Source organism: Leishmania martiniquensis, chromosome 34, assembly GCF_017916325.1.
Source record: "Leishmania martiniquensis isolate LSCM1 chromosome 34, whole genome shotgun sequence".
NCBI classification, from domain to species: Eukaryota; Euglenozoa; class Kinetoplastea; order Trypanosomatida; family Trypanosomatidae; genus Leishmania; species Leishmania martiniquensis.
This window is the reverse complement of record NC_090169.1, coordinates 1432843-1450493: the sequence shown is the minus strand read 5'-3', so window position 1 is coordinate 1450493 and position 17651 is coordinate 1432843. Positions and strand designations below refer to the sequence as shown.

The 17651-nt window shown below is 57.0% G+C and overlaps 5 protein-coding genes across 5 annotated transcripts; all 5 read right to left on the bottom strand.

Annotated features, from left to right (window-relative positions):
* Nucleotides 1–584: 584 nt before the first annotated feature.
* On the bottom strand, nucleotides 585–905 carry LSCM1_02391 (uncharacterized protein; the record flags this gene model as incomplete). The annotated part of the gene is made up of 1 exon (XM_067319974.1): nucleotides 585–905. The coding sequence occupies one exon, from the start codon at nucleotides 903–905 to the stop codon at nucleotides 585–587; it is 321 nt and encodes a 106-aa protein (XP_067175349.1).
* A 4192-nt stretch (nucleotides 906–5097) lies between these two features.
* Nucleotides 5098–5586, bottom strand: LSCM1_02390 (uncharacterized protein; the record flags this gene model as incomplete). Its single annotated transcript, XM_067319973.1, has 1 exon — nucleotides 5098–5586. One exon carries the CDS (start codon nucleotides 5584–5586, stop codon nucleotides 5098–5100), a length of 489 nt encoding a protein of 162 aa, XP_067175348.1.
* A 3729-nt stretch (nucleotides 5587–9315) lies between these two features.
* On the bottom strand, nucleotides 9316–10851 carry LSCM1_02389 (uncharacterized protein; the record flags this gene model as incomplete). Its single annotated transcript, XM_067319972.1, has 1 exon — nucleotides 9316–10851. One exon carries the CDS (start codon nucleotides 10849–10851, stop codon nucleotides 9316–9318), a length of 1536 nt encoding a protein of 511 aa, XP_067175347.1.
* Nucleotides 10852–11876: 1025 nt separating this feature from the next.
* LSCM1_02388 (uncharacterized protein) lies at nucleotides 11877–13592 on the bottom strand (the record flags this gene model as incomplete). The annotated part of the gene is made up of 1 exon (XM_067319971.1): nucleotides 11877–13592. One exon carries the CDS (start codon nucleotides 13590–13592, stop codon nucleotides 11877–11879), a length of 1716 nt encoding a protein of 571 aa, XP_067175346.1.
* A 1324-nt stretch (nucleotides 13593–14916) lies between these two features.
* On the bottom strand, nucleotides 14917–15438 carry LSCM1_02387 (uncharacterized protein; the record flags this gene model as incomplete). Its single annotated transcript, XM_067319970.1, has 1 exon — nucleotides 14917–15438. The coding sequence occupies one exon, from the start codon at nucleotides 15436–15438 to the stop codon at nucleotides 14917–14919; it is 522 nt and encodes a 173-aa protein (XP_067175345.1).
* Between the last annotated feature and the right edge of the window lie 2213 nt (nucleotides 15439–17651).

Here is a 17651-nt window from a genome sequence, read left to right as displayed (position 1 = left end):
AAAACAAACGAAAGTGGAATAGAACAAAGAAAAAAAAATCAGCATCAGATCATAACTGAAAAGCAAAAACATGGAAGGAACAGAGCGCAACCACCCCACAGAGACGGAAAAGGCACCGAAGCAGGAGAGGGGGGGGTAAAGAGTTCGGTGAAGAAAACTGATCCGCTCTCTTTCGGTGCTGCAGTCGCGCACCGCCACTGTCCCCTCCCCCCCACCCTACCCTCCTCCTAGCCCTTCTCCTGCACACAAGCACAGAATCGTGGTAGGAGACGAGGTGACAGTGCAGCGACGCTGCAGACGGGAAATGGAAGAAGAAAAAACGGAGGGGTGAATGGGGGGCAATCATTTTGACCCTCCAACCCAAACCCCACAGAAACGCGGAGAAGACACAAACGAAAGAAGAGAGAGCAAATAATGAAATGTTTTCGTTACAGTGCGGCGCGTGGCCGCTACCGAGCCCCCCTCCTCGCACGCCCACACGCACGTTTGCCGCAACCCTTGAGTTCCTGTAGGTGAGCACCCCATGGTATTCCTTCCGCAGAGTAGGGAGGCTGGCTGAGGTAATGGTGCTCGGCGCCCTCTGCTTATACCATATCCGCGGCGGACGTTTCATCAGCATTAGCCTTCTCCTTCTTCGGCGTCTGGTTCAGCAGCTCCGCACGCCAGCGAGAGTCGATCTTCGAGAAGGTGAGCTCGCCACTGCGGATTCTTGGCAAAAGCTTCCACAGAGCGAAGATCAGCGCCGCAGCGATCGACACGCCCAAGATCAGCAGCGTTGAGACGATGTTCAGGCCGCGGCTGACAGGGATAGGGGCAGCGGTCATCGTCGTCGTGGCGGCCAGAGGAAGCGCCATCGCAGCCACGGCAATCGCGACCGCCAGGATGAGCTTGCTCATAGAAGACATCGTTGTCGAGTGCGTGTGAGAGAGAACGAGAACGTGCAGAGTAGTGCTGGAAGCGTGCGCGAATAAGGCTTGGGTGCTTGTAGAGGCTTGAGATAGCTTGGAGGGATGGGCGAAGATGCGAAGAGGGCTCTTTGGGTAGAGAGGGAAAGGAAACGAAGATAGAGTGAGAAGGCATGCATCGGGGTGGCGGAGAACGTGAGGAAGGGGAGTTAAGAAAGCGGATGGCACAGATTCGAGGTCAGCTATGGATATACTTCTCTTCGATGCGGTCGAGCTGGCACAGAGGGAAGAAAAGGCTGCGAGAGATCTTCAGCATTCGAGGGGCGGCCTTAGAGGTCTGCGCCGAGACTTGCCTTGTCGCTTAGGAGCACCCTCTCCGGTGCCTCTCTTTTTCCCTGGGTGGCCCCACTCGCGATGGACTTTACACTTTCCTTTCGATATTTTTTTTGTGCCGTCATGTGGCTGGTGTCGTCTTTTATTCTGTAATATTTTGCATTGTCCTATTAAGCATGAGAAACAACGTTTTTTTTTCGCTTGCTTCTTTGAAGGCGTCCCACACACACACACATTTACATGTGCACACTCACACACAGCCGAGAAGCAACCGGGAAGAAAAAGATGAGCCCCTCTAGTCCAAGCTTTCGAATGGCGCCACGACGCAGGCACATCGAGTAAAAAAAAATGGTAATAAAAGATCAGAGAGAGAGAGAGAAGGTAAGATTACCACACCAACGCACACGCGCGCACACACAAGATGCTTGGTCTGATGTGCTTGAGCAATGGAAGAGAAGTACCGCCTTCTCGCTGCATCGCTCACGCCTTTCCGCGCTTTTTTCTCTCGTGAACTTCTGTATGCCCCCCCGTCGAGGGTGGGGAAGCGCGCATTCCTGGGGTCCCGAGGCGGCTCGCCGACACGGCACTCGCTCCTCTCGACAGCAGTTCACATCTGCCGGACAAACGCTCTGCCTGAGAACGCCTTTGGAGGAAGGCCTTCTTGTGGGCAGGCGCATCTGTGTGGGTGCGTGCCGGTGTTCTCTACTTGGCACCGCGGCGGGTACTTACGTTGCCCATCCAGCACTTGAAAAGTGTGGCTCGAAAGTGAGCGTTGCAGCACAGCGAGAGGGGAAGAAGAGCACAAACGCGGTGAAAGGCGCGCCAGCGAGCTGTAACGAGCCGAGCTGGCCTTCATTGCCACTAAGCCGTGTCTAGCATCTCTGAAGTCGATCGCCCGCCTCCTCCTCCTCTGGCCTCCCCTCTTCACCTCCTTGCATGCATGCCGCACCCCCTCCCCCTCCCCGCACGGGAGTTCCATGAGCCGATACGAGGGCATGTCCGCGTACAGCAGGCTCACGCCCACGAGTCGCGAAGAAGAGGGAGCGAGAGAGCGGAGGACCAGAGAACCACGCCTGAGGTATGAGAACCGCAGAGACACGAAGACATGCGCGCCGACTTGAAACACATACACCACGACACCTCTGGAAAGCCACCATAACGTCAGAGCGGCGGAAAAGGGGGGAAGGGAAAGAGAGAGAGAGCGACAAGGACGCCGTTTTAGTCTTCAAATCTAGCAGCGGGGCGCCTGCGTATCTGTCGCCTCTGGGCTCTCACGTCTACACTGCACCCTACGCCGCCTGCTGACACGAAGGCGTCCACACACCAGTAGGCCAACGATAAGATCACGCAAGGCGAGATGATCCAATGTACCTGCCATGTTCGCCATGGTCATTGCAAAGCACAAAGATGTCAGCTCTGACTCCCTTCCCTCCCTCTCTGTGTGCGCTGATTTACGCTCGCCCACCATCAAGTCTACGACCCCGCTCCGAAAGGACACATGCGAAAAGACACGAGACCAATGCGGTGCTGTTCCATCGGCGATCGTTGGGGGACGGGAGGGGATCACCGGCAAGAGAGGCGGAAGGGAGGAAATGAAATCGACTGGCAGGAGAAGGCGGAGAGGCAGCAGGCAGGCCACGCCGCACACGCTCGTGCAAGCTTCCAAAGAGTGGCCAGCATGGGAGAGAGAGGGGTGGTGGTGACGCCGAGAGAAAAGACGCACAAACAACAAAAAGGGTGTCGGGGGCGCGCATACATCGGCGCCGCCGCCCCCCCTCCATAACGCCCCCGCTCCTCACTTATCGCCTATCCAATTCACTCCACGATACGATGTGGGGATCATTGACACAGGCAGAGGCAGGGCAGAGTTCTTTTCAGAGGAGGGAAGGGGAGGGGTATTGGGCGATTCTGCTTGACATGAACCTCTTTCGTCGAATGAGGGGCAAGCAGATGCCGAGAGAGGCCCACATACATACAGCCGAGCGGGACGAAGAAAACACCAATGGAACGAGCAACAGGGAGATCGGCCACGCCGATGAGGGAGGGGCAGAGCATCCGCAGGCAGAGCAAGGTCCAAAAAAAAGAGAGAACCGAGTCGGAGAACACAGAATCGCACGCGCACAGACAAACACGCATAGGGAGGAAAAAGGGAAGCAGTCTTCATAGGAAGAAGGCCCCAGTTCAACACAACATGAGAAAAAAATCTTAGCACCTCGAACACAAGACGCATAAAAGAGAGAGAGTGACAGCGTGCGTGCATGTGTTGACGTTTAGGAGGGAGGGAGGGAGAGAGAGAGGGCAACAAGGGAAAACAGGAACGGAGGGAAGGCATCGTCGACGACGCACAGCAACATCTTATTTTTCCGTTCGTGTTTTCCTTCTCTCCTCTTTAGGTGGAGGTACGCGTGGAAGATGAGACGTCCGTCGCATGCACGCATACACACACACACATATACGCTTACACACACGCTCATACTAACCACCACAACAAAAGGAAACGACTCGGGAGGAAGTGCCTACTGTACTTAAAAATGAGGGAGGGGGTGAAGAGGTGAAAGAGGGGGCAAGCATCTGATGGCGACAGAAACGATAGAGAGGGAGATGCGAGGTGTGCACCCACCTGCACCAGACACAAACGCCGGCAGAAGAAAAGGGAAGAGAAAATCTAAAGGAACGGTATTTCCGCATGCATTCGTCGAGCCTCACAGCAACACGAACGCACAGCGACACGTACAACTAGCGAGCAGCGCCGCCTCTGCAGCTCAGCTCCGTCTTTATTTCCTTTCCTTTGCGTTTCTTCTCCGCCTCATGCAGCCCATCCATGGCGAGTGAGACGGGGGAAAATGCGGGAATACGTCTGAGAGAAGAACGCAGGCAAGTGCAGAACACTGGCGTACGCCCTCCCCCCCCACACACACACACACTTCCACACATCCCTTGCCTCCACCGCCACCATGGCCATCACCATCGCCACCTCACACCATCAAGCAATTCAACGCGTACAGAGCACGAGATCCCAGCACGGGAGAAGGCAAGCAAACAAAAAGGACCGCGCAGTACGAAACGTAAAACTAAAAATGAAATAGAAATAAAGACACAAAGCAGAAGGCCACCACTGATCATTCAGGCGTCTTTTTTCATCTCTGTGTGCCTGTGTGTATATGTGCTGCCCCGCGTGCGCAATGATGCGTCTCTCTCCACCGTACGCGCGAGAGTCCTTGATTCGCTCGCTCGCTGAGAGAAGGCGAAAAAGAAAATACACAGAGAAAGGCGAGGTGAAGCGGCTCGACGCACATCTGTTAGATGAAAGAGGCCCGAGAGAAAAAGTCTTCAAGAAAAAAGGAGGTACTCCGACAGAGGAGACAGGAGGAGGGAGAGAAAGGGGTAAAAAAGGGGGAAGAGAGAGCTCCTAGAGTCGCCAAATCGAATGCAGAGTGAAACATAAGGACGAAGCTGAACTTATCAACAGCGTCACGCAAAAGAAGCGCGCCAGGCATGAGGAGACCTCGTGAACACTGACCCGGAAACGCACAGAGGAACCTACACCGATATAGAAACAGCGCAAGCCACAGTTTTATTCGCACCTGGCGTCACTCTTCGGATTTAACGCCGCCAGTGGCCCCTTCGCGAAGTCGACGGTGCGAGAGGGCAAGCAAAAAAGCAGCGCGCCATACTCTGTGCATCGGCTACACAACACCTGCACACGTGCAGGGTCCAAAATTAAAGGCTTCACCTCCCGCCTGCCTCAAGAAGCCTATCTCTTTCCCCCGTGCACCTCCTCGCTCTCTCCCTAATGCCGCTCTCCACTCCACTGTGCCTTTCGACTTGGCCAACTCGGCCGTGGCCTTTTTTTCGGCTCCTACTCGCGTGGCACCGTGACCACAACAGCCTCGTCGGACTCACGGAGCTTTTGGCCCTGGCTCAGCTCCACCTTCGGCTGCATGGTGTAGTGCACGTCACCCTCATTGCCGTCACGCAAGTGGTCGGCCGCCATCACCTCACGGCGCGCCGTCTGCTCCGCGCGGCGCAGCCTCTCCGCCTCACGGCGCGCCTTCTCCTTCTTCGGCGTCTGGTTCAGCAGCTCCGCACGCCAGTCGAATTCGATCTTCGAGAAGGTGAGCTCGCCACTGCGGATTCTTGGCAAAAGCTTCCACAGAGCGAAGATCAGCGCCGCAGCGATCGACACGCCCAAGATCAGGACCGTTGTGACGATGTTCAGACTTAGGTTCACCGGGACAGGAGTAGCGGTCATCGTCGTCGTGGCGGCCAGAGGAAGCGCCATCGCAGGAGGCGCCATCGCAGCCGCGGCGATCGCGACCGCCAGGATGAGCTTGCTCATAGAAGACATCGTTGTCGAGTGCGTGTGAGAGAGGACGAGAGCAGGTTGCAATGGGTGGGACTCCGATGACGAGAAAATGGCGGATGGGGTACGAAACAAGTGATTTGGTCGGGAAAATCGAGCGTCAGTGGGTGAGCGGCGGGGGGAGGGGAGAAGGGCGCGACTCTTGTCCGTTGTTGTTTTTTGTTCACGTGGCAGCAATGCCGTGTCCGCACGAATCGCGTGCGACAAGCAAAGAAGAGATTTCAGCTCCCCGATGCGACGCGCGCAGCAGCGAATGCGTCGCCGCCGTGGAGCAGAGAGACGGTGAGGAAAAAAAGGAAACGGTTCGAGACGGGAAAAACGGGAAGACAACAAGAGGGTTGAGCGACGGACGGCTGGTCATGGAAATGAGCAAGAGAGCGTTTCATTCGCCGCGGTGCACACACCTGCGCGTTCGTGCGCGCGCAGTCGGCAGCAAGTCATTAAATACGCTCAGCATTTTGCGCCCCGTACCAGACGCTTTTGGCGGTGTAGCGAGTGTGCCGACGTGGAGATGCGTATTTCAAAGATGTGCACGCAGCTTCTTGTCTCCCCTTCCCTTCTATTTTTTCTGCAAGCGTGCGCCTGTGCGCGTCGGGCTTGACGCAACCTACGCGAGCAAAAAAGGACAAACATACGAAGTCTGCAGTGCACCACTGCATAAGTGCGCTATCGTATCCGAGAAAGGATGCAAGGCGGGGGTGAAGATGCGGATGCAAATGTCATGCCGTGTAACGGCAACAGCGCGCATCGTAGGTAAAAACAAGCAGCAAGGAAACAAAGGATACGATATATGTAACGAAAAAAAGGGAAGCGACAACTTCAACAGTCGATAAGGGGGCCGAAGACAGACACTTGAAACACACTGATGATTAGAAAGGCTTTCCACAAAGCAATGTGTCGCTTGTGGGCATTTTCTCTCACACACACACGCACATGCACACTCATACACGTACACAAACAGACAGACACGCGCACCAAGAGGCACACTTAGCAAAGCCATTGGCTGCGTAAGGCTGCTCAGGTCCTTATTTCCCGACTCAGCCTCTACAAAGAAACGGCGATAACAGTCAGAGCGAGAGGGACATGCTGAGAAAAAATGCTTTTTCCTTAGTTTCCCTACCCGTTATCAAACCAGGAGCACGTCGACGCATACATGCGCACACAGCCACAGCTTAATCCCACTGCAGCGGCACCGCAGCGAAATCGAGGCCCTCAGGGACGAACCGTCTGCCCCCTCCCCCAGCCCTGTTGAGGTCTAGCCGGCTAATCTCGCGCCTCCTCTCCCCCCTCCTCTCATCCCTTCAAGTACGCGCTGCGCGATCACCGCCGGCCTGGCCTAGGTGCACTGAGCGTCATGGCACGAGCGAGACGTCTTCTGGATGCCCTTCGAGGGCGCAGGCGGTGGTGTCTCTCATGTAGGTAACAGCGGTGGGACTGGGTGCATACCGCGTGTGTTCAAGGCGACTTCGGCCAGCTGCGGTCGCACGACGATCTTAAAGCGGGGTGATTTGCCTACCTGGCATGTTCTGATCTTTCTCGTCAAGGGAAGGCACTTCACCATGTGATGCGAAGGCACTTCCAAGCCATCTCTGACGTACACGGCAGAGCTGCTCGGTATGTTCTGGAGACGTTACAGGCATGTGCATCCCCTCCGCCCACCCAGTCGGCTGCAGCGGATGCCCGCGTATTGTGGGCACGTGCAGAACGGGGTGGTTCGGCATGCACCTCCACGCACCATTGCCGTGAACGGCTCCTGCCCTTTGGATCCCCAAATAGCTTGCGTATGCGAAACGCATCATCCCCGCAGGTCCTGAGAGCGCGTGCGCAGCGTGCTCGCGGGCTCGCAGTCCTTGAGAGCTGCTCCAGAGCGATGCTGCCGCTGGCAGGGCTTGCTAACCTTCGCCGCCATGAGAGAGGCGCGTGTGGATGGATCGCCTGCGTGTGCCGCGGCATGCGGGACGCTTCTGCGAGCCCTCCGCAGCGGGTGGCGTCCTGTCCTCTCGTCATTGAGATTCGCACGCTCTGGAGAAACCCGTGTCTGCCAAGCGGAAGAGGCTCATGCGAGTGCACGTCCCCCCGCGCAGAGAGGGCGCGTCGCTGGTCACTGCTAGAGGATCCGTATGGGGCAGCTATACACGTCCGACGAGCAGCAGCCCGGGCCGCACTACCCGAAGCGCGAGGGCCAATACTGCGTTCGACAGCAATACCGTGATATGAGGCGCACTCGGAGCCTCGAGTGTTCCCCACATATCGAGAGCCGCGCCAAGCACAATGCCTGGTTCAGAGCCCCTTCCAGCATGAGCAAGCGAGGGTTGGGGAGGCAGCCGTATTGAGGAGAGAAGCTGCGGGCAACACGCCACTTGCACACTCTTTGAAGTCACTGCCAGTCACCCACCGCTGAAACATGACAACGCACTTGCACGCGTCCCGGGGAGAGTCGAGCGAGCGAGAACCCCAGATGCCCCATAGGCTCGGTGTACTGGTTCTTGCGTGGGCTAATGGCCTTCAAATACCTCCGGCCTCCGCGTGTATGACGGCTCTTGGGAGGCAGCTGGCGTGATGTCTTCGACCGGCGAACAGGTCCGTGATCTGTGTCGTAGGGACGTTGGCTCCCTGGCATTACCGATTCCTAAAGCTTGTCAGCTGTGCCGCTCTCTTCCGCATGACCATGACCAAATATCAAGCGTAGTGAGAGTTGCACACGACGGGCTTGCAACGCCACAAGTGCTCCCCACGTGCGCCACCCGATGCCGCATACCACCCTTGAAGGGCAGGTGTTGCCCACCGTGAAGGGGGTGGGCGAGTCCGCAACAGCAGCCGGCTTTATTTTTCCGTGCCCCAGTTGATTCAGACGCCTCCGCAGCCGGTGACGTGGCACCTCCACTGTTCCCCGCATGCAACCCGGCGTCTTCCAAGGTGGCCGCCTTTTCGTTCGGCAGCGCCGCTGGTTGTACTGCTGCTGTGCAGCATCGCATTAGCGCCAGTTTCGACGGCTGTGTGCGCCGCGCGTTCTGGCCACAGCATAGTAAAACGAAAAAAAGGCTCGCAAAGCGGTCGAGTCCGCTGGTTTTCTCTTCGGCTGAAGAGTCCTGCCCAACTGCCCCCCGGGCTCCCGCGTTGAAGTACACGGGACGGTGCCGCATGAGGGAGGGGTGCGCTTGCTGTGACCGAAGGCGGGCCGACGCCTGCAAGCCCATGTGAGGGCTGCTGATTTGCCGTGACCACACCGGTATCTAGCCTGATACACACAAACTGTGCCACGATACTCAAGGAGTCCTCCTCACATGACTTGGTGGAGATACAAGTGGGCGTGGCGAGGCGCCAGCGACCCGCCACCTGCGAGCGGGACGTAGTTGCCTGCGTGAATGAGTTTAGGCGCTCACCCTTCATTCTTGCCAGCGCTACCCCATTGCTCGCGAGAACCGCAGAGGTACGAATACGAGCAAGGTACGGCGGAAACAGCAGAGAAGGCCTTTAACGGTCCCCATTCGTGCGCACAGGCTGCCCTCAGCATGAGGAGCCGAGCGGCGTCACTTTCGATACGCTCTGCAATGCGTCGCGCACTGGCGGGAGGTGCACACGGAGAAGACGGGGGGAGGCAGCGATTGTCTCCCTCTTGCATGCGTGCAACTACAAGGCCAAGCGCGAAAAGGGGGAAAAGAAGCAGGGCGAACCGCGTGTAGTGTCAGTGCGACGGTGAGTGTTTCTTTCACCTCAGCACTGGCCGGTAACTTCCTGCATCTCATGGCTTTCTTCCGTGATGACGCGCTCCTGCGGCCTTCGAACGAGGGCCTTCCACCAGCCTGCGCTCTTGAGATTCGACCACGATAGCGCTGTCTGGCGACTGCGGCTCATGAGGAGCAGCATCACATCAGCCGCAATCACGACCAACGAAAATAAAACAATGACAGCAATCATGACGCTCGAGGTTCGAGTGATCCGTGAAGGCCCAGGCAGGGCGTTGTAATCGGCTACGCAGCGCTGAATATCCGAGTAATTGTTCTCCAGCATCGAGCAGACGAGCACATAGCGGCATTGTTTGTCGCAGTCCGCCCTTGGAAAGACTTGAAGACGCTTCTCGCCACCGCAAAACATGGTGAGGAAGCGCTCCCACGCCGTATCGTCGGTCGCCAAGTGCGTGATGGCTGCTCGGACGTCGGTGACAGATTGCAGCGAGGTGGTAAGGCCCAGCGCTTCCTTGGCAGAGAGTCCGGAGTGGAATACGCCGCCGCCGGAGGTGTAGCGAATCCGTACGTCCTCCAGCGACCAGGCGTTGCTGAAGTTGGCCAAGAGGTAGGACGGGTAGTTACTGAAGATCGGTGAGATGGCGGGGGCGACAATGCCCAACGCACCATTACGCGGCATCGTGAGCAGCTTGAACCTGTGCGTGTGCCCAAACAACTGCAGCGCGATGAGATCCTTGTACTCGTAGATGATGCTATCGTAGGTCACCTCATACACCTCTTTCCAGAACATGTCCTCCGCTCCCGACTGGAAGCCGCGGCTGAGCACATAGTAGGTGTTGAGGCCAGGGGGGATGTGCCCCACGATGACTGCTCGCTTCCCATCGGCCCGCGTCTTCTCGAGCTGACTTCGTAAGAAAGTGAACTGCTCGCACGGGTCACTGACGTTGGATGGCAGGGAAGGCTTGAGCGCGTATGTCCACAGCAGCGTGTGCAGCACAATCACATGCACGTAAGGCGTCCCGTGTGCGTAGTAGCCGCATTTTCGCATCACTGCCGCCTCCGCATCGCTTAAAAGTCCGGCTGCACGCATCGCCTCGACGCGGAAGCTCAGCTCTTTCTCCGACCCCTCATTGATCCATGAAAAAAAGTAGTCAGGTACGACATCGTTGTTGCCCAGCGCTGCGCTGAACGCAGTCACTCCGAGCGAGCCGTCCACCTGGAGACGGCGGAAAAGCTCCGATAACTCCTCGAAGACCGCGGAGGGCTCCAGCGCGCTCTCAAGGTAATGGTGCCGCTGCCAGTCGCCGCTGTAGAGGAGAAGACTTGTGTTCTGCGCGGACGCGTCGTCCAAAGAACGCGCCGTCAGCTGCGGTGGCGAGTCGCAGCCGAACATGCCCCAGATAGGGCTGGAATTCTGCGTGCACACATACCCCATCGCGGTGCCATAGAGGGGGTCGTGGTGAATATCTGACATGAGTATGACCGAATGACTGCCGAGTGCTGGGGTGCGTAAGTACAGCGCGACGCACAGGGCCGCCACTGCCAAAGTTCCTGGCAATCTCATCGTCGCCTTTTTCGTTTTCGCCCGTTCGCTCTTCGGCATGGAATCTGTGCTCTTCACTTTCACAGCGATCACCCTCACGAATAAGTACAGCAGCGGAAGGGGGCAGGTGGACAAAGCTGGGGGTGGGGGAGGGGCGTGTGACAGCCCGTGCGACAGTATGTGGGAGGGACCCGAATGCAGTACAGCTACGAAGACCAGCGAGTCCACAGCTGGCAAGTTGGTGCTGTGAGGGGTGGCACAACCGCATGGTAACGGAAGGTGCGTGTAGTAGACGGGGTAAAGAGCATTGTTTCCTTTTAGTGTAGTTGCACATACGCAGCGAAAGAGACGTCCGCTCAGCTTCGATGAGGTGGAACGAGGTTCGGATGTAACGTCGCAGTTTCTGCTGTCTTCAACGTCTCTCTCTCTCGAGTTCACCGCAAAGATGAAGACGGCGGTGTAGCCATCGGAACGGTTTTGAAGAGGGACTCTGGGGATGAGCCTCTTCATCGTAAGCCTCCACCGTGACGTTGTAGCCAGTGCACAGGCAACGATGTAAAAGTGAGCCATGAAGACAGGCCCTTTCCTTTTCCTCTCACTACAGATGAAAGAAGATACACAGGCATACACACACACACACCCGCATACACACGGTATGATGAACGACCTGCCACCCACGCCGTGCAAGCATCCATCTCGTTCTCGTAGGCTTAGGCTTTTTTTTGCGCGGCATCGTCGCGTCCGGATAGGAAAGGCGAGAACACCGCCATCGCGCACACAACGCAAAGCGGGCAACAGCATCTCAGAGAGGTGGGGGCTTCATGTGTGCGCAAAGAGGGAAGACGCGCACGAAGAGGAGACGAAAGAGATGGAGAGAGGCGGTGCGAGAAAGAGCAGGGAAGCAAAGCTGCGTTCGGCCTTCCGTTATCACGGGTAAGAAGGGAAGGGAAACAGGTGACTGAAAGGACCAGTAGACGATGGTGTGATGGCTGAGCAGACCGAGAGGAGACACAAGGAACACACACACAAATGCACAGGCAACGATTCTACTTGCCAACGGGGAGCCGCTTCAAGGTGGCCGCGAGCACCTGTTCGACCGAGATGGACATGCGCAGCTGCTCGAGCCTTGGCCAGACTTGCCGCTCCGCTTCCAGAACCAGGACCTGCATGTTCGCCATAGTCGGGCTGTACCACAGCCGCAGATACGACCACACGCGCGAGATTGAGTGCAGGCGCATGTTCTCGCCCGCATCATCTTCAAAAAAAGTCCTCATGGAAGTCGGCGGCGGTGCGGCAATGGCGTCGTAGCCGATCCACGCAAGCAGACGCAACACCACATGCGCCAGACCGAGGAAGCACAGGGCAAACGTATAACGTGCCCAGTCCCACAGTCGCCTGCGCTGCTGAAGCCCATCCCCGTAGGCGCTTTGGTGCAACAGTTGCCACAAATACCCCCGTACCGACGCATCCGACACGACACAAAATCGGATGAAGAAAAGACCCCGCATCCGTTGCACCGGGTCCAGCACCCCGTAGCCAGCGTGGTCGCCACACGAGTACGGGTAGCTCTGATGCACAACAGGAGGCTCATATGTAACAATGCTGCCAGTCAGCCGTGTCCGCGCGAGCAGCAAGCGCGGCGGTTGGCTTGCACGTGGCAGCAGCACGGAAGAGGACGACGAGGCGGGGAGGAGTGTGGATTCAGCGCATACGGCGCAGAGCACAGCAGAGCGAATAATGACGTCAGGGGACGTGAGATAGTTCAGTAGCTGAACGTCCACACAAGCCTTCTTACGCGGCAGTACTGGCGAGGCGGCGATAAACGGAATGTTCAGCACACGCCCGGTTCGTGCATACGCCTCGGAAAAGGTGACATCACCGATAGTTCGCTGCAGAAAGTCAGCCAGTGAAACCAGGTCGCACACCTCGCCACTGTGCAGCAGCCGGTGAAGACGCTTCCGCAGGGAAGCATCGGTAGACATGCCCATGAGCACAGCTGCCTCCATCGTGCTGTTGCCGCCACCGCCGCTGTAGTGAAAGAGGGAAGCCAGGTCGGTACAGCAGCACACAAGCGTCGCTACCAGCGCGCCGCTGCCGCTTCCGTACACAACAGAGGGGAGAAGCCCAGCGTCATAGAGCGCCTTTGCGACACCAAAGTGGGCCGGTGACGCGAGCACCCCACCTTGTAGCAGAAGGGCAGTGGAGCCGTAAACGTGATACATCTCTGAGAACACCTCTCTTGCGCGGACGGCGAGCCGCCTGTCCGTCCGCGCCGCCTCAGCCACGCGGCCCAGAAGAAAACACACAAGAGAGTTGTACGAGTGAATAACCGTTTTGGTGCCAGTTCGGTACAGGTACAAGCGGCGGTGGCTAATGCCGTACAAGGAGCGGTGCACATGCTTCTGCAGGTTGTCCAGCAACGCCTCCGCGCTACCGGCGGCGAGCGACTCCAGCAGCTCTTCTATCGTCCGCATCACCCCCTCGAACGAGAAGTATGCCGACGTCTCGTCAGTGCGCCACTTCTGAAAGCCGTCCATGTCGTCCAGTGTGGAGGCGATTGGAAGCCACTCCTCGTAAGAGGTGGTGCAGCTGACCTGATGGATGAGTGCATCGTATTGCGGTGCATCGGTCGGTATTTCAAGCACACCTGCGATCACTTCGCACGCGAAGAAGAAACACGAGTATATGACATAAGCCACGTAGCTTGTCCAGTGATAGAGGGCAGCGCCGTGCAATCGGAAGGCCTGCAGGGTGGAGTCCATGGCGCTATGACCTTACCTCCCCTCCCGTTTTTTTTGGGGGTTCCCTGAGGAAAGGGTACAAGCAGAAGAACAGACCTTTACGCATGAGCGCCGCGCTCGCGGCGATGATGCTGCTGGCGTGAGCGTCTCGAGAAAAGACGCCTTGTATGCCGAATCGCACTTGATTTCGCTGGCAGAGAGAACAAACGAGCACCCACATGAGGGAGAAGAGTGGTGGATACATACACTCTTCTGTGGGTTGGGGGAGAGAGGGGGGCTTCTGAGCGACGTTCACGGAGGCGCACAAGACTAACGTACAACGGCAGGCGTGTGGCAGTACACAACGAAAGGAAACAAAGGGAGAAAAGAGACGTCCTGATGTGAAAGAGAGAGGCCGCAGAGAGAGGGGAGGGGTACGCACCCTCACGCACCAACGTGAAGGGGAGGGGGGGCTTGAGAGAGCCGTCTCGATGTGAGTGAGACGGGCAAAGGCGAAGGCCGAAAGACACAGAGTCCGCAGCAGCCGTACCTTTTCCTCCGTTTCAACGCTCACGTGTCCGTAAATCTTGTGCGGACATACGACCCCCCTTGGGCGAAGCGACCAACTTGCTACAGCAGAGCCACCAGAGAGGGGGGGATAAGCAAGGGCCCTGCAGTGGGCGACACCGCGTAACACCTCTCAGCAGCTGCCACTGGCCATGCGGCCGTTGCGCACACCGCGAGAAAGAGAGAGGGAGGGGGGAGGGCATAAGGATCATAGATGCAGCAAGGGAGATCATGGAAAGAGATCAGCCGCACGGAAAGGGAAGTTTCGAGGATAGGCCATAATGGCGCGCGGCAGAAGACGCGACACTCAGGTGCGTTGAGGTGTGGCCATGACAGCAACGCCGGAGGTGGAAGTGGCAATGGACGATGTGCGGGACTTCCTCAGCGACCTTGCAGGAGGAGTGATGAGCGAACCTCTTCGGCTAGAGGAAGAAGGCACATATTCAACGAAAAAAACACCGCTTCTGATACAGAGACGTGCGAAGACGACGTTTCCGTATGAGCATGTAGGTGCGCTCCACATACTGCTCCCCTCGTTTTGTTGGTAGTGCTGTGGCAAAGCTCTTTAGCAACAATTGCAACGATATTTCAAAAAAGGGGGGATAAAGCAGAGTGAGATACATGTCAGCACCCCGGTGTGCAGTTCGGCCACGATGAAGTAAACAGCAGTGCCAGTCTCCGTGAGAGGGGGGAGGAGAAGAGAAGACAAGAGGCAAGCCGGAGGAAAGCGACGAAGAGGGAAAGGGGCGGAAAGGGACACAGCGCGCTCCAAACCTGTGGCGCAGCCCCGACAGCCCAGTCAGCGCACGGTGGATGGCGGCTCCGCCTCTGTGTCGTAGGCATTCGCTCGACCATCCACATCTGCCTCGCCAATGTTGTCCTCGAAGTAGTGCCTGGCCTTCTCTAGCCCACCCATAATTCCCAGATTCGCTGCCCCTTCGGCGTTGACGCCGACGTTGGGGTTGACCATGTGATCGTAGGCAGAGTCCAGGTAGGCGGCGTACGGCACCCCACTCTCCTGCATGGAGCCCTGCATTTTGTTGAAGGGCCTTGGGTATGGAATGTTGTAGTGAATGGCCATCTCGTATCGCATCTCTGCCTCGCGCAGCTTGCGCTCAATACGCTCGGCATCGCGAATGCCTCGATTCTGGCGAAACAGCCGCCGCGTCTCCTCCAAGACGTACAAGGCGTCCTCGTCAGAGCTCCATGGCACGTTGAAGGCGGCGCGCAAACACCGTCGGTACCACGACAGCACCTGAGCGCGATACGGGCTCTCCGTGACGTTTCGAATCTCTCGAATAGTGTACTTTGATACAGACATGACTAAATGTGCATACTGCGCAAGCAGCTCTTGTCGCCTGTGCGGCTCGTGCGTGCCCTGCACCCGTGACGAGACGCTGTGGTGTACACCCTACCCTTCCCCCACGCAGCCACGCATGCACAGGGTGAAGCGGGTGGCGTGCAAGAGGGACACGTTTCAGTGTTCCTGTGAAACTGCGTGTTTTTTGTGTGTCAAGCGCAACAGTGCATCTGCGAGAGGCTCTCTTGGAGGAGAAAGGAAAAGGACGTTAAGAAGCATGAAAGATGACGAGGAGCCAAAGAAAGACGAGGGGGCGGGAACGAAATGGAGGGTGGGGGGGCAGTGGACCGGACAACAAAGAACAGGTTCTTGCGGGTTGCGGCACCAGCAGAGAGAGAGGCAGAGTGTCCTCGAGGCGCAATGCACCTCTGCATGATACATCGGCAGTTCCACCGAACTCCCCCTCCCTCAATGCAACGAAAAAAATGGATGAAGGAAATAGCGCTGAGCCACTCTCCCGCCCTTTCTCCGCCAACCCCCTCCCTCGCAAGTTCGAACTGGTAGAGCATCTGACGAGCGTGCGATCACGAAGGCTTCTCCCTGCGAAAGACCCGTGCATCACAGTGAACTCGGCAGTGACATCACCTCAACACGACAAGGGCAGCCCCGACCTTCACCACTGCGCAACAGAGATTGACGCAAGCGACTTTCCATATGTTTACAGCTCAGCTTTCGCGGTAAGACACTGGCTCAAGATGCTGTTATCCCTCTGTTCGGGCGCCACAGATCGCTCTCTTTCATGTACGAGTAAAGAGCGCCGCGGCATTCACGAATACGTGGGCACGCGCGAACGCACGGAGAGCGAGCGATGTTTGCTTTTTTAAATTCGAAGTGCCGTCCCATAACGAATACGTCGACGCATACATGCGCACACAGCCACAGCTTAATCCCACTGCAGCGGCACCGCAGCGAAATCGAGGCCCTCAGGGACGAACCGTCTGCCCCCTCCCCCAGCCCTGTTGAGGTCTAGCCGGCTAATCTCGCGCCTCCTCTCCCCCCTCCTCTCATCCCTTCAAGTACGCGCTGCGCGATCACCGCCGGCCGGGCCCTGTTAAACGGCACTTCTTTGTTCGCGCGGGCCGCGTCGAAGGTCCTGTCAGCGAGTGGGAGCGGGCAGAGAAAAAAGGGGGGGTGAAAGAAGCGATGGCACTGCCTATGAAGACAGGAGAGACGTCGAAAATTTGAAAAGGAGCAGGAAAAGAAACAAAAACGGAAGGAAGAAAAAGTTACATGAGGAGCGGCGTACTCGGAAAAGTTGTGTCAGCACTGCCCCACCACACTATTTTGTGTGTGTGGTGTTCTCAGTGGATGCACGCATGGCATCCGGCTCAACGTTCGTCTCACAGCATGCACGTTTATACAGCATCCGCCCATAGCGGCGGTTTATTTCCCATGTCCACTGGCCTTTTTCTTGTCCCCACCCTTCTTTGCTGTTTTTATTTTTGTGAGTTCGCTCGTCATTCCTACGCTCCGCAGCATTTCCGCTCGACTGCGACGTCACAACCCTCGCATGGCATACGTTGCCTTTCAAATGGGCGCCCCCGCCATCTTTTTCGTTCCTTTGGGATGTACACTGGTTTCATGAAGCACTTCGCCCATGAAGATACTTTGACTGGGTTTTTTTACTCACGAGACACGTTGCTATTGCGGGCACCATCGCCCTTTTTCCCTTCGTTTTCGCTGTCGCCGATGTTGTCGTTACAGACGCTGAGCTGGTCAACGAAAGAAAATGGAAAAAAAAACGAAAAAAGAAACGAGAAGGAAATCAAAGAGGAATCAAGCGGCCAACATCAGTCTTCTCGGCGCTTGGCGCTTCCGATCGAGAGGCGGCGAGCGCAAAGAGCATAAACGCAGCTCGAGAGAGGCAACGTCCACGAAAAAAAAGGAGGAAAAAAACACATGCGCAGAGAAACAATGATGAGATGTTGCAAGAAGAGCAAGGGAAAGGTAGACAGAGGTCGACGAGGAGAGCGTATGCAAGGGCTAACAGTAAGAAAAAAGAGCGCATTACGAAATCAATACATAATCGAAAGTGTGATATACGTGAGCTTTGATTTTGCTGTGTGTGTGTGCACACGTGTGCGCCACTGCATCCGTGGACACTGCTGTGCGCTCCCGTTCTCACGTCCCTCGATGGCTCTCTATTTCTGGCTTGTTTTCTCTTCGCTCCGAGA